This window comes from Musca vetustissima, unplaced genomic scaffold (assembly GCF_032173495.1).
Source record: "Musca vetustissima isolate MV318-11 ecotype Yass unplaced genomic scaffold, APGP_CSIRO_Mvet_v1 utg209872, whole genome shotgun sequence".
Taxonomy (NCBI): Eukaryota; Metazoa; Arthropoda; class Insecta; order Diptera; family Muscidae; genus Musca; species Musca vetustissima.
In genome coordinates this window covers 12,071-28,671 of record NW_026886801.1, presented here as the reverse complement: position 1 = coordinate 28,671, position 16,601 = coordinate 12,071, and the positions used below count along the sequence as shown (strand labels likewise).

Genomic DNA, 16,601 nt, shown 5'->3' with positions numbered 1-16,601 from the left:
AGTGAGTTCTCGATTTGATTCAGATTTTCATTACACGTAATAAAATGTAGTAGGCTAAGGGTGTATCTGTCAACACAGATTAATGACTATTTTTATATTAGGGGGATAATTGAGTTTAGAATTAAAGTAAATGGCTGCCCAAGGTAGCCGCATCGGCGAATTTCTACAACAAACATCGGTTGTTGTATTTTGATATGTCAAAAAATTCTGATTAAAACAATAGATTCTGCTTAAAGCAATAGATTTTTTAACACAAATTATTGTAGAAAATGTTAATTTATAATATAATTTCATTTATAATTTTGTTTTTTAATTGCTTGCTTCGGCATTACAACAATATTTTTAACATTTGTTTGCACCAACAGCTGGACCGATGCGCCTCCCTTATTAAATATACCTTGTGGCTGCCGGAATATATTCTAAACTACAACTCTTTCAAACCATCTAGCCTACAATACGAATTTGCCAAATTACCTTGCCCCCTAATACAGCTGATTGCGCTTCACAATAATACATTCAAATTGGCAACTCTGTGTTGGCTGACATTTGCCGACATATGGTTGATTGTATAAAAAATTCTTGTGGAGTCTTTTAGGAGGAGACGGCTTGTTTTTCCATTACAGAAATATCAATAAAAACTTACGTAAACAATGGAACTGTTATGCTCCACAAGGAGCTGCATAAAATTCTTGCAGGTAAGTTCATCAATGATATGTCAACATATTTGTGTGATAATTACCTTTCATATCCCTCTATTCTTCTAGTATGTACAACCAGGCATGCTGACACCGGGTGTACAATCGTTGGTGCAAAGCCAGCAGGTTCGTCATCGTCAGACGAAACATTGGAATCCCAAGTTCAAGAAACTGCGCAAGATGAAGTTTGTCAAAATGGATTTGCCAGATTTCCAGGAGAAAGCCAATGAGCTGCCACAGGAAGAGCTGAAGAAACGTATGAAAGAACGTGGTTTCTTGCCACCACGACCATGGTTGGAGCGACCATTCCATATCAGTTGTACTGGTGGTATTTTTGAGGCTTACGTACCACCAGAAGGTGACGGCAAGAAATCGTTTATTTCCACCGCTGGTGCCAAGCAGAAATTCGAATTTTTGGAAAAGAAATCCAAAAGTATGTTGGCTGTGCGTAAAATTCGCACCTATGAAGAAGATTTCGATACCGATAATTTCCCAACCATTGCCCAAGATATCTACATTGCTGCCCACAAATATATGGCCGATAAGGATAAACATCAACTAAGAGAATTTGTTACCGAACGTTGTTATCCCGAAATGATGCATAATGTAAAGGATAAGACGATACGTTGGACATTCCTTAAGTCGTTGGAACCACCACGTATGGTACATGCTCGTGTCACTGATGTTATTTCCAAAGAAAATCTCTTCGCCCAAGTCACCGTACGTTTCCATACGCAGCAAATGTTGGCAATTTATGATCGTTTTGGTCGTCTTATGCATGGTAGTGAAATTTTGACCAAAGATGTATTAGAATATGTGGTGTTTGAGAAACACATTTCCAATGAATATGGTCGTTGGCGTTTGCATGATAAGATTATACCCGATTGGTTGCCACCTAAACAACCGGCACCAATTACCTATCAATTGATTGAAGATGCCGTCGAAGAGGTTGCTGCCGAAACGAAACAACTGGAAGAAGGCCAAAAGAAGCAGGAAAGTGGTGATGCTGAAAAGGATAAGGAAGTGCAAGTGGCCACCACAGCAGCATCGACAGAATCGACAACGAAACCAAATGTAACGGCCATTTGATTATATTATTTATTGTTGGGTTGGCGCTTTAAGCGTTTACGTTTGAATACTGTTTAATAAATATTTTATTAGGTATATAATTTGTTGGTTTTGTTGTTTTTATTTGTTATGATTTTTTATTTGGTTTGAATTAAGTTAAGGAAATTTTTTTGAGATTTCTGTTTTTTAGTTAATATCTTTGGTTTTTTTTTCAACCCAACAATACTGTTTATAATTGGATAAAATTTAGATGAGATTAAAAGAAAAACAAAGAATTTTAGGTATACATCATGTTACATACATATACTTTAGAATACTAAAATATTTATAATAGTTTTTAATGTGGCACCACATTAACTACATTGAACTTCTCCTTACTATTCGAAGTATATGCCTGTAGGCTTTAATTCATAAAACCAAATCCTTAAACATTTACCACGTTTCTCCACCCTAAGGATGTTAGCACTCACTGTTCATAATCCATCATGTAGTGTTAATGGCTGAAAGCACTATTTCATTTATAATTTATAAGTCAACAAACAGCAACAATAACGTCGTATAGTAATGAGAAATAATTAAAGAATATAAAGGAGGAATATTTTACAATAAACACACATACACATAATTTGTTGTTGACTTTTACGAAGAGAAGGACCTTTTTGTGTCGTTTTATAACATTAAGTACATCATAAAGATATTCATGAGGTGTTAACGGAGTAAAACTTAATATTGTTGTAATAAAGAGGTTATAAAACGTTGTTTAATTTAAATATGTTGTGCACGGTTGGAGGTAAGAGAATTTTTTATGTTAGACTATTTTAACAACAAGTAACAGCGTTGTTAAGTTCGACCGGGCTGAACGTCCACCATGAGGTAGAAATTAAAAATACCTAAAATTGATCAGGATAATGAGGACTATGCCATGGTGAGGAACTGCCGTTAGAAAACGAAATGCCAAATTATAGACAGAATCGAACATTGGTCTTGAAGTGACGATTTTGTACCCACCAATATTCCGTAATGCATGATTATAGGAGAAGTATTAAACTTGAAATTGGAAATATATGCCTATCCGGAAAACTTATTTTTAAGGATTATCCCTTATACATCATGTGTGGGTGTTGAAATACCTAACATAACATAGAAAATCGCTAGGGTATTATGTTTTTGTGCAAATGTTTGTAACAGGCAAAATGAAATGAGATAGACACATGGTTCCTTTTAAGAACATGCATAGAATTACTATCTGCGTCGATTTTTGCGTGTCCATCCATATTAAATAGTAAAAAAAGTACAGGTTGCGTTATGATCCGAATGAGATGAAATTTGGCACAAATTACATATTCGGCTCAAGGACGAACCCTATTGGAGAAAAACGGTTTATATTTAGATATAGCTCCCATATATATTTTCGTCCGATTCCCAGTCACAATGTCTGAACGAATTTTGCACAGCATACTGAATTAAGTAGAGTTTTGCTCAAATCGCTTCAGATTTAGGTATAGCTCTCATATATATTTCTGTACGATTTTATGTAAAAGGTGCAGCAAATTCCCAAGTTTTCTCCGATTGAGACAAAAATTTGCACAGCGTACTGAATTGAGTAGAGTTGGGCGTATGTGAAGTTTTGTCGAAATCGGATTTAGGTATAGCTACCATACGAGGGCAGTTCGGAAAGTTCTTAGCCTAGCACAAAAAGAGCGGTATAAACAGAAAAAAGTTAAGTGTTTTGGAAACTTCTATCTACGTTATTAAAGAAAGACGCATCCGATTTTTTTTTTACAATGAAAGAACGCATTTCTAATTTTTCCATTGTAAAAAATTGTGGATGCGTCTTGTTTGAACACCTGTTTCTATATGAAGGAGTTGCCAGATCGAAACAAAATTTAACATGATGAAAATTCGTCCGATTTTTGGTCTGTTCCCGTACTGCAAGAATCTACTAGTTTTTACTATTTTTGTTGATATCATAAAGGAAAATTTCGTCATCGTAGTAAAAAGTAGTGGTGCAACAAACTTAAAAAGTTTGTCCGATGGAGACAACATTTTGTACAGCGCACTAAATTAAATACAAATTTACACAAGTGATGTTTTCTTGAAATCTGTTAAGATTTAAATATATCTTTCATATATACTTTCCTCCGATTTTATGTAAATTGTGGACCAAACTTTCAAATTTTGTACGATTGAGACACACCACATATTTAATTTCTTTCGATGTCATGGTACTTTAAAAATAAAATAAAAGACTTGGTAGCATCTCTTATATGAAATCAATGTGGTGAATGGTATCAGATAGTCGTCCCGCTCAACTTTTCTACTCTTCTTACTGGTTTGGTTTGAATCGGTTCATAGTTGGACATAGCTCCCATATTCCGAAAAATTATGCATAAGTACCAATTCCAAAATTTTGTGCATAAGTACCGAATAATGCTGGTCAAAAATGACTGAGATATAGATAAATATATGTTTCGTCCGATTTCAGGTAAATGAGAACCTATTAACGTTAAATGTGTCAAATCCTTTAAAATTGGTTTATTATGCCTTATAATATACACCCTAAGACCACCTGTTACACATATCCATAGTAAGGAAAGTTGTAAAGTCGGACGGGGCCGACTATATGATACCCTTCACCAGTTTGGGTATCATCAACAGATGAATTTTAACAGACGTCGCATTTTTGAAGGATCAGTAAAATGAAATTGTCCCATAAACATATCTTTCTGCAACCTATACCATATCGAAATCTAAGCCGATTTCATCGAATCTTGTCACAGAATATCGGCCTCATTTTCAGTTCTTGGTGCATCATTTAGTTAAAATCGAGAGAGAATATGTATGGTAGCTCTATCCAAATTTGAACCGATTTCAATAAAACTTTCCACATCATAGGTTATATAAACTATATAACTTTGGGTCTTTGGTGCACATTTTACTTAAAGTCTGACGAAACTATACATAGGAACTATATCTAAAGCTGAATCAATTTCAACAAAACTTGCCACACGTTATCTCAAACTTCCATAAGTTGTGCAAATTTTTTTGCCAATCGGACCCACCTGGGGAATTCGGTGCAGCATTAATATCTAACTTATAGGTTATACTAAGTTCATTACGAAAGATATATATGGACTTTGGTGTACCATATACATTAAATCGGACGAAAATGTATATGGGAGCCATATCTAAATCTGGACCGATTTTCAGGAAACTTAACACACATCATTCTAGACCCAATTCATTATGCTGTGCCAAATTTCGTGCAAATCGAAAGATATTTAGGGACTTTGGTGCACCATTTACCCTTAATCGGACGAAAATATATATGGGAGCTATATCCAAATCTAAACCGATTGTCAGGAAACTTAACACATATCATTCTGGACTTTATTTAGTACGACATGCCAAATTTCGTGCAACTCGAAAGATATTTAGGGACTTTGGTACACCATTTTCCTTAAATCGGACGAAAATATATATGCGTGCTATATCTAAATCGGAACCGATTTTCACGGAACTTAGCACACATCATTCCAGGCTTTACTCAGTATGCTGTGCCAAATTTCGTGCATATCGAAAGATATTTAAGGACATTGGTGCACCATTTACCTTGAACCGATGTTTCCCAATTTTAGTAGGGTTCGTCCTTGGGCCAAATAAGGATGATAAATGCGACTTGTACATTGTTTACAATTTAACATGGACAGACAGACGGGAAACTTAACACACATCATTCTAGACCCAATTCATTATGCTATGCCAAATTTCGTGCAAATCGAAAGATATTTAGGGACTTTGGTGCACCATTTACCCTTAATCGGACGAAAATATATATGGGAGCTATATCCAAATCTAAACCGGAGCTATATCTAAATCTGAACCGATTTTTCCCAATTTTAGTAGGGTTCGTCCTTGGGCCAAATAAGGATGATAAATGCGACTTGTACATTGTTTACAATTTAACATGGACAGACAGACGGACATGCATAAATCGACTTAAAATGTGATTCTATGCATATTCTCAAAAGGAACCATGTGTCCATCTCGTTTCCTTTTGCCTGTTACAAACATATGCACATAGACATAATACCCTGTACCACAGTGTGGTGAAGGGTATAATTAACAATATTCCCGAACCACGAAAACTTACCTTGCTTTTTAATTTATCATAAAAAAAACTCCCTATATATTCCCTTTACTTAGTTTTTATTATAATTATTTATTATTATTTTGTGGTGTTATTTTCGTACCTTATCATATGTATGAATTTTTTGTTTAAGTCTATTTATTATATTCATTAAAATGATTACTATATAAGTTTAGGTGAATGATTATGAAATGAATAATAGTGACTAAACATGTCCATATGTCTATTATTTCATAGGTACGTAGTCATAATTAAGATTCCCAGGTTGTTTCGCATTGATTATGAACCCGTTATCTTAATTGTAACTTAAATTCCAAGTGAAGTCAAACCCAAAATAAAAATAACAAAAATATTAGAAAACTTTATATTTTTCTTTTTAAATAATTTTTTTTTGGTTTGGAAATCATTCTACTGAACTTATATAGCATTGGTACGAAAATGAAAACCATTTGGAAATATTAGCATTCTGGTTTTTTCTCTCTTTATGGTTTTGTTTGTTTCATTTTTACTTTTATCTACTTAATATTATGTTATACATAATTAAAATCTTTAAACTTACTTATTTATAATAATAGTATGATAATAATTAATAACTATGAACAATATAAACAAATGCAAAGTTTACTTTCTGTCTCTTTGACGACGACGACGATTTCTTTATTATATTTTGCATACACAATTTTAATTAGTTGTTGTTGTTGCTGCTGCTGTTGTGGATCTAATGCCTGGAACCCATTGCATCAGCATTTAGGTGGAAACCCCAGTTGCTATTGTTCTAGTTTGTATGATAAAAATGAGGATGATGATGCCAATGATGTTGATAATAATCCATGACAGGGAATGGATTTTCGACTTTCGTGTGTTGGAATTATTTGATAATAAGTTGAATCCAGTCAATTTAAAATAATTTAAATTATTTTATTTTTCGTTACAAAAATCCATAAATCTTTAAGACGAAAGTCGATTTGTATATCCCTAATAGTAGTGTACACTCATTGCTGCTATTCGCGTTGCCAACTTCTTTTCTCTCACTTATCTCTTGTCTAGAATATAAAACTAAAAAAAAAAACGATAATACCGATCTAATGCTGCAATCGATTTTACATCGAACGAGCAAAAAAAGCCATCCATTTTCTTTGCCTCCAACATCATCACTTATTTTGTTGTTGCTTTAGTGATAGTGCCCATGTCTTTTCGTCTACTATCAACGATACGGATGATAATGGTTTTGCTGTTTTTTGTTGTTGTTGTTATTCTTGATGTCATTATTGATCTTAATACTGAATGTAATGGGCGGCCTTGCATTAGATTCGGTCCAGACCGAACAGTCAATTTCATAACATTGACCCGTTTACAGTCACCTATTTAGCAAATGATTTGAACGACCACTTGTGTGCACTAGTCGTTGTGACAGACAGATACCGAAAATAACTAAACAACAATTTGTTGCAATCATAAAATCAATTATCGACCATAAAACGCTATAAACTTTTGATATATTGAAATATAATGATGCCAGCCGTCCCACAGCACCACCGTTGAATGATGTGGTTGACAGTGTTCGACGTCGTCGATAGGAGGGTATAAGTGTTGTAGCACTATTATTGCCATGTTGCATGGCTGCGGGATGTTCACCATTGATAACGTGTACCACCACTGACGCCGAATCTGAAAAGAAATAACAATGGAGTCATAAATTGTTGCCCAAAATTGCGTTTTTTTTTTATTATTTTATACCGTACCTGAACTACTTGGCGAACATGTATAATTTCCCGAATCAGCTGGTGTTGCTTTCGATATTAAAAGTTTACTGGTGCGCGTTGTCCTTTCGGTTATTACACTAATGCCGCCACGCTGTGAATAGTTCATTAAACGTTTGCCCTTGTACCAATAGATAAATGAGGGTGGTATCGGTGATTGCATTGCCAAACATGTCAGGTTAATGTCACTGCCACTTTTAATGAATAGCTCTGGATTACCAAGAATTTTAGCACGAGAGACTGTAAGAAAAAAAAACAATAATTAATTTTTGTTTTTTTTTTTCACGAAAATACCAAATAAAAAATTTATTGTAGAAATTTAATTAAATAATAAATGAAGGGAAGTACACAAACCCTTTGAAACTTTTTAGGAATAACTTTAACACCGTAGAAACTATTAGGCCGTTGGATTTTGTTGCCAAAAAAACCTTAATCTGAAAGTGACACAATAAATAGGTAGTCCATTTATGGCAGATGATGTTTCGATTAACTGTCAAAGTACGTTATTTCTACTCGAATTCGTTGTGCAATGTTGCCAACCATGTGAATTAGTATAAGAACAAAATTGACAGATGGTCGAAACAAAAACAAATATTTTTGCTTTGGTACATCACCTAATTATCGTATCATGGTCCCGACAATCTGTCAATTTTTTTCTAGTAATATTTCACATGGTTGGCAACATTGCACATCTAATTCAAGTATAAACTACACACTTTGACAGTTAATAAGATAGTCAGCTGCGACAAATGGAGTACCTACTGATTGTGTCACGTTTTGTACTATTTTTGACATTTCCGCTAGTACTCAGTACAGTTCGTACTAAATAAAACGCGGGTTCTTTCTGATTACGATTATTACAATGAGTTTATTGACACACTTTACTTTGCACTTTACTTCACTTGACGGTTTCAATTCGCGATCTGATTCACAACTGACTAACTGCCTTGCCATTTCCTCTATTTATATGGGCCTTGCCTGTCGCTACAGAAGTTTCTAGACGATCTGGTAACATCTGGATTACGAACAATCCACCAATGCAACACACACATACAAACTTACACTGAGTGAACAATAACAACAACACATATACTGGCGAGGGAGTAACAAAGAAAGAGGAATTAAGCGATCATCAATGATGACGTTTGACAAGAATTGTACGTCAATAACAAAATAGAAAATGAAAGAGGAAAGGGAAGGATGTAGAAAAATCTATACAGTAGTTGTTGTTGTGAAGTTATTCGAATAAACTGCGTAGTAGAAATTTACGTTACAATTCAAATTCTTAAATTAACGGAATTCATCTAAATTAACTTAAATCTAAAGTTATATTCGTAACAATATAATATTTCAAATGGTTGGTGCAGTGTTGCCAATTCAAGAATTCAAGTAGAAATTACCCACATTGACAGTTAATCAAGATATCAGCTGCGTCAAATGGACCTATTCATTGTGCCATGGTAGAAAACAAGGTGGTAGAAAATATGCGCTTAGACTAATCTAATCATCGGCGCTAAATGGAATACCTATTTATTGTGCCATTCGTTAACCAAGTGGGTTTATAATACATTTACATTTAACCGGATATCGTTAACCCAGTGGGTTTCAATTGTCAATTTGCATATATGTCAAATAAATCCTCATAAAGTATGTTAACCCTATTTATTGTTAACTTACCTACTACATTTAGCCGGAATCCTTGGCTAATTTTCGGCTCCGTTGACACCTGACATTCATAGGTTCCCGAATCTCTTGGCTGGGGTGATGATATACGCAGTGTCCATTCATCGGATCCCTCAGTGTGTAGCGATTGAAATCGTTGATCATTTGTGTAGGTCAGAATGCCGACTGTTAAGATGTGTAAATCTCGTTTTCGTATCCAGGAGACCTTCTTGAAAGAAAAAAGTAATTAATAAACATGTTGAGGTGTTATAAAAATGTGGTGAAATTTTGTCACGAAATTAAGGAAAAATAATACCCTGTACCACAGTGTGGTGAAGGATATAACAAATGCCGAACATTAATTAAAATTTTAATTGAATTCAGGTGAAATGATTTGTTAGGAATCTATAGACAGATTTATTTAATAGTTGGTAACAATAATTTTTTGATTGAGATATAAAATATTATTCGTTTTTGTCGATAAAAATCTGACATTAAAACATATATATAGAGATCTATAAATTAATTTTTCTGTAATTATTTTATAATAGCAATATTTAGATAATGATATGTACGATGTTTTATTGGAAGATTTTTATTTACAAAAATGACAAATGACACAAATGAATTTTCAAGTAATGCCAGATGTTTACCCAGCTGTTCTTTTAATCAGCTGTTTCATGACAATATGCGAACAATTTTATTATAATAGTTGTTCGTGCACATATTTATAGAAACATAGTTCATAAGCACAGACGAGAAAAAAAAGAAAAACTTAGTTTAGCATAGACGGTGATGAAAATCGGTTGCTTTTCTCATAAAAGTAAGATCTGTGCAATACAATTACGTCTACATCTTTAAAATATTTGTATGTTTTGTAGTATTTCCCTGAAGATGACTGCCGAAGACAGTCGAAATATTGGAAAATAAAAATAAACAAAAAAGAAAAACATAAACAACGAGTTTTTCAATTGACCTAGAGCCAAAACAAAAATCCACAAGAGTTGTTCGGAATATTAAAATCTCATTCCTCTTTCGGGGTTCTATTGTTTTTCAAGTTAACCTTCCCATGTTTGACCATATTTTGACCAAAAAGAATTAATAATGTTTAGTGATCTCTAAGTCGACTTTGAGTATTTCTCTTTGTGGCACAACAAATCATTCCAAATTACATTACTCTTCTTTGCTAGGAAATATTACTTACAGCTCGATCTCCTAAATTTCGTACACGACATTGCAGCAATGCTGCCTGGCCCACAATTGAGGTAACCTCACGCCTTGAGGAATTATCAAAATATGGCTGTGAGTAGGGTGTTTCCCAGTAGTGTGAGGAAACATCGCCGGATATTATTCGCATTTCTGTAATGAAACAATAAAACACAAAAAAATTATCAATTAGTTTAAGTATGACTTTTTTGTTTACTTATTATCAACATTCGTATGTGTGTTTTTTTTATTTTCATATGTGTTGAATATCAATTATTTAATGGAATAATAATTTCAGAAAAAAGGTAAAAAAAGCATCAGCATTTTTTGCACATAAATAAATATTGCAATAAATTCTAATTGAGTTTCCAGTTGTGTATGTGTGTGTGTTTGCCTTCGGAACCGAAAACTGCAACAAAAATAGGTCTTCCAATATGTACATATGTTTGTGGATGTGTTTGAGAACTTTGAGAAAAATAAGTCGAATATTTGTTCTGTTTTTGCAGTTTTTATTTTCAAACTTTTTTGAAAAATAAATTTCTTTCTTTTTTATACTTTTCCAATTTGCATTTAAGTTTGCCAAAAAAGTACAACTTTAAACTGCAAATATGGCTTCAAATTATTGTTCGAATTGTTTAATATTTTTTGGAGAAAACACTTCTATGTTTTGTACAGTGTTTTGAAACCAAAACAAATGACCATCAGGAAAAATAGGCATCGTTGGCATAGAAATAAATAAATCGGCAGGGATTTTATACGGGTCTATTTGAAGGTAAATTTCCCCCAGAATGTCAAACTGCAGCCATTTGAAAATACGCCGAACATTAATTAAAATACCTATAAATTGGGTTTATACCATGTAACCTATACCCAAAGATTGGAATTCTGAAACAGACAAATTACTAAAATCCCAATTTTATTTTGAATACTTTAGAGACATTAAGATTTTTTGGATTAATGTTTTCTTGCTATATATACTTTTTTTTAGCAACGAACATCGTTATCACCGACATTTGCCCTCTTCTAGTATTAATAGACTACTTTGTTTTTCCCCATCAAAAATCTCTTCTTCGACCTTGGTTTCTCTTCTTGGTTCTTTCTTTATATCCAGCTGGTTATGTTTCTTCCCTGTTTTTTTCAGTTTCAGAATTCCGTTTAAGTTTTGTTGCTCCCATTTGTCCTCTTCTAGTTTTCTTCACAGGTTTTCTACAATTAGACAACTTTTTGAAGACAACAATACCCACTATCGAGGATAATTGGGCCGACTTGCTTTTGCCCTCTGTCAAAAATCTCCTATTCGGGTTTCTGTAGTACTCATCATCATCTATTATCTCCAACTGGCACAGCTTGGCTTCTTCTGTAGTACCCTGTCATAATTTTCCTTTTTTGTCCAGCTGGCACATAATTTCTGCATGGTTCAGTTTCGAACTTATAAGTCGTTTGTTTTAATTCTTCTTCAGTAATATTACCAAACTTTTTGAAGACAACGCTGCCCTCCATATAGGATTATTGGGCCGACTTGATTTTGCCCTCTATCAAAAATCTCTTATTCGGCCTTCTGTAGTACTTATCAAATTTTTTTATCTCCAACTGGTACAGCTTGTTTTTTTTGTAGTACCCATCATCATCTTCCTTTATCTCTAGCTGGCACATAGTTTCTGTCCGGTTCATTTTTGTCCTCGTAAGTCGTTTATTTTGATTCTTCTTCAGTAAAATTACCCATTTTACCATATGGGTCGCCTTGTATTGTCCCCATCAAAAATCTCGTCTTCGAACTTCCTTTTCTTTAAGTGGCACTTAGTTTCTGTATCGCCAAACTGCAGGAGTTCTTCTTTTTGTTCAATCGTAAATTGTTTGCTATGATTCTTCTTCAGTAATATTTTCCATACCATAGTCCTGGGTCGTCATGTATTTGCCTCACAATATTACGGGACTTTTCCTGTTTGTTCCTTCTTTTTTATATCAGTTTCGTTCTCGTAATTGAAGAAGAATCAGAATGAAGCAGTTCTGATTTTTCTTAAATATTATTACCAGTATTACCATAGTCCTTTAGTTTTGCATCAATCTCCCTGGGATTTTTTTGCCATTGCAAAGTCCTCGTCCAAATTCGCTCCTTCTCTCTGTGGAGGGAATACAGAGAGAGGTTATTCTCCAGTAAGCACATTGTTTCGGTCAGAATCAGTTTCTTTCGCTGATGTCTCGAATGACTGTCAAAGTGCGTAATTTCTACTTTAAATCGATATTTAATGTTGCCAACCATGTGAAATATTATAAGGAAAAATTTGACAGAAGGTCGAGACAAAAACAAAGGTTTTTGTTTTGATACATCACGTTATTATTGCATCATGATCCACCGTTGCATATCCCAAGTGGTCGACATATTCATAAAACTTTTACAATACTTTAAATTAAAATTCTTACCATCTACAGAACCCTATAATTATGCTGTTATGTAAAATATTATGTTTACATAAAATAAGTCATTGAGAAATCACAATGGATGCTACCATGGCATAATGAATAGGTAGTCCATTTAGCGCAGCTGATGTCTTGATTAACTGTCAAAGTGGGTAATTTCTACTTGAATTCGATGTACAATGTTGCCAATCATGTGAAATATTATATAGAAAAATTTGACAGATGGTCGAGACAAAAACAAAAGGTTTTGTTTTGATACATTTAGCGCAGCTGATGACTAGATTAACTGTCAAAGTTCGTAATTTCTACTCAAGGCCTATTAATATGGTCATGGAGGACAGCTGCAACAAAAATAAAGGTTTTTGTTTTGATACATCACCTTATTATTGCATCATGGAAACTACTGAGTAATTGTTACTGGAAAAGTTAAAGAACCCACCTATTATTGGTTGTATTGTCAATTTACTTGAAAATATTCAAAAATATTTGGAATTGGCCCTCTTTGATTCAAACCACTGTATGCCAATCTTGTCTAAACACTTTATACTAGAGTTCTTTTTTTCGTTATCGACCTCCTTTCAATGTTCGGGAAGTTTTTAAAAAAGAAAAAATAAGAAGAACACCAACAACAATATTCGCAAAATAAAACTTTGAAGTACAAGACTTTTTAGCATCTCAGCTCTTCATAAAGAAAACAAATATTAATCTTTTCGAGAAGTTCGTTTGTTCTTGGAATGTCTTTGGTATTATTGTTGCTACTACCCCTACTACAACCACGAACAAATACTACTCATGTGGTGGTGCTCCTTCCTTTTCCCCCCACACACACACTCCTTGCTTGGAACGATGGATGGAGTCCAACCGAGAATAGCACGTAAGAAGTTCATAATACTGAGGCATTGGCAATTGAAGTCTCCTTCAAATGCCCGCTGTGAGAAGTGCAGAAAGAAAACTTTGTTTAGAAAAATATGCGTACGTTTTTTTTCTTCTTGCTTCAGATTTAATAAAATAATAACTGGTACCAGAAGTTGATGCAGCAGTCAGGCAGTCACTCAGCTAGCTTATGAATCGGTTTGTTGTTGTTCTCTTGTGACAATAACCTCAAGCATAACTTATTTTTAAAATATCCTCTGGGGGCCGAGAGGAGCCAAACAATGATAAATGGTGGGGGAAAGATTTATCGGCATGGCATGGTGTTTGTTCGGAATTTTTTTTTTTTTGAAAAACAAATATTTGTTTTTGCTGCTTTCGAAGTCGCTACAAATCGTCCATCGTATTAAGGTATTAAAAAAATTGTTGTTCGTTTAAAATTTTCCATGGAAGTAAAAAACAAAACAAAACAACGGAATATGTGATTTTCTTGGGAAATTGTTTATTTGTTTAAAAAAGCCAGACGAACAGACGTCGGGATTAAAGGAATTTGCCAAAACTCAATTGGGGATTTATTGGAGCGTATTTTTGCTAATCGATAAATAAAATAAAATGAGAAAAGCAGACCAAATATGGTGGGCTAGAATAGACGACCATATTAACTATACCATATGTAGCAAATCAGACGATTTGGGATTAAAGTATTATTGATATTAAGAAAAAAGTTCGGGCGAAGATCTGAGCCCACTTCATGGATTAAATCATATCAGGGTAAATGGAAAATATGGATATATATAGGAAATATTCTGGAAAGAAGTGTTTTTATTCACCCATTATACAGAATGAACCTCCGGACACTTTATATGAGCTAAGCTACTCGTTAAGTGTAAAATAAAACCAGTAAGGAAAGTAGCAAAGTCGAACTGGGCCGACTATATGATACCCTTCACCACTTTAGGTATATTCTACATATTTATCCGAAAAGACGTCGCTGCACTGTTTAAAATTTAATCTCAATCATACACCCATTGATTATTTGGTGTACAATTAACATCAATAAGTCGAAATTATATATGAAAACTACGTTATATCTATATCTGAAGCGATTTCAAGCAAATCTGCCAGATATTAATTTAAATTAACTTCAGTACGTTGTGTCAATCGGCCAAGCTATGGATCTTTAGTGCACAATTTACTTAAAACCGGCGAAAAAATATATATAGGAGGTGTACACATCATTCTAGACTTAATTAATGCCAAAATTATTGCCAAACAAAAGATTTGCAGGGACTTTGGTGCACCATTTACCTTAAATCGGGCGAAACTATATGTGGGAGCTATATCTAAATCTAAACCGATTTTCACGAAACTTAGCACACATCATTCTAGACTTAATTCAATACGCTATGCCAAAATTCGTGCAAATCAAATGCTTTTCAGGAACTTTGGTGCACCATTTACCTAAAATCGGCCGAAACTATATATGGGAGCTATATCTAAATCTGAACCGATTTTTCCCAATTTCAATAGGGTTTGTCCTTGGGCCAAATAAGTGAGCTGTGCCAAATTTCATCCAAATCGGATAATAAATGCGACCTGTACTTTGTTTACAATTTAACATCAACAGACGGACGGATGGACGGACATGCATAAATCGACTCAGAAAGTGATTCTATGCATATTCTCAAAAGGAACCATGGGTCTATCTCGATTCCTTTTGCCTGTTACAAACATATGCACAAATACATAATACCCTGTACCACAGTGTGGTGAAGGGTATAAATATTATATGGGCAAATTTGACAGATGGTCGAAACAAAAACAAAGGTTTTTGGTTTGATACATCACGTTATTATTGCATCATGGGCACAATAAATAGGTAGTCCATTTAGCGCAGCTGATGTCTCGATAAACTGTCAAAGTGCGTAATTTCTACTTGAATTCGATGTGCAAGGTTGCCAACCATGTGAAACATTATACGAACAAAATTGACAGATGGTCGAAACAAAAACAAATGTTTTTGTTGTGATACATCGCTTTATTATTGCATCATGGGTAGTCCATTTAGCGCAGCTGATGTCTCGATTGACTGTCAGAGTGCGTAATTTCTGTTTGTATTCGATGTGTAATGTTTACAACCGTGTCACAATAATTAGGTAGTTCATTAAGCGCAGCTGATGTCTAGATTAACTGTCAAAGTGCGTAATTTCTACTTGCATTCGATGTGCAATGTTGCCACCCATGTGAAATATTATATGAAAAACTTTGACAGAAGGTCGAGACAAAAACAAAGGGTTTTGTTGATATATTACTGCATCATAGTTGATATATTACTGCATCATGGTTTCCAACGATGTAAATTATTATAAAGAAAAATTTGACAGATGTTCAAGACAAAAGCATTTGTTTTTATCTCCGTCATCTGTCAAATTTTTCCATATAATATTTTACATGGTTGGCAACACTGCACATCGAATTCAAGTAGAAATTACCAACTTTGACAGTTAATCGAGACATCAGTTGCGCTAAATGGACCAAAACAAAGAATTTTGTTTTTATACATCATCTTTTTATTGCATCATCTATTAAATTTGAGAACTCATGGTATTTCGCAAAAGACAAATGCTAAACATTCTTAAGGATTCTTTAAAAATTTACAACAATAATTATAAAGAACGAAAAAATATATAAAAACACCATCTGTCGCAGCATAACCTTGAACTTTTTTGGGGACAACATTTCAGTTATATCAGTCATCTGTGAATTTGACGA

At 34.0% G+C, this 16,601-nt stretch overlaps 2 protein-coding genes across 2 annotated transcripts; one reads left to right on the top strand and one right to left on the bottom strand.

Annotated features, from left to right (window-relative positions):
• Positions 1-622: 622 nt before the first annotated feature.
• LOC133334278 (large ribosomal subunit protein mL45) lies at positions 623-1,784 on the top strand. Its single transcript, XM_061542567.1, has 2 exons — positions 623-695; positions 765-1,784. The coding sequence occupies exons 1-2, from the start codon at positions 651-653 to the stop codon at positions 1,782-1,784; spliced, it is 1,065 nt and encodes a 354-aa protein (XP_061398551.1). The 5' UTR covers positions 623-650.
• A 190-nt stretch (positions 1,785-1,974) lies between these two features.
• On the bottom strand, positions 1,975-10,715 carry LOC133334276 (limbic system-associated membrane protein-like). Its single transcript, XM_061542565.1, has 5 exons — positions 10,540-10,715; positions 9,351-9,564; positions 7,656-7,913; positions 7,450-7,581; positions 1,975-1,988 (listed from the first exon to the last, which is right to left on the bottom strand). Exons 1-5 carry the CDS (start codon positions 10,690-10,692, stop codon positions 1,975-1,977), a joined length of 771 nt encoding a protein of 256 aa, XP_061398549.1. The 5' UTR covers positions 10,693-10,715.
• Positions 10,716-16,601: the final 5,886 nt, after the last annotated feature.

Bases quoted from the DNA above. Each gene is read 5' to 3' on its own strand.
- LOC133334278 (XM_061542567.1), top strand. From the start codon at position 651: ATGGAACTGTTATGCTCCACAAGGAGCTGCATAAAATTCTTGCAG. The intron at 696-764 runs GTAAGTTCATCA...CTATTCTTCTAG, and splicing joins GCTGCATAAAATTCTTGCAG to TATGTACAACCAGGCATGCT.
- LOC133334276 (XM_061542565.1), bottom strand. From the start codon at position 10,692: ATGCGAATAATATCCGGCGATGTTTCCTCACACTACTGGGAAACACCC. The intron at 7,914-9,350 runs GTAAGTTAACAA...TTTTTCTTACAG, and splicing joins ATTCCGGCTAAATGTAGTAG to TCTCTCGTGCTAAAATTCTT. The intron at 7,582-7,655 runs GTACGGTATAAA...ATTTCTTTTCAG, and splicing joins ATGTTCGCCAAGTAGTTCAG to ATTCGGCGTCAGTGGTGGTA.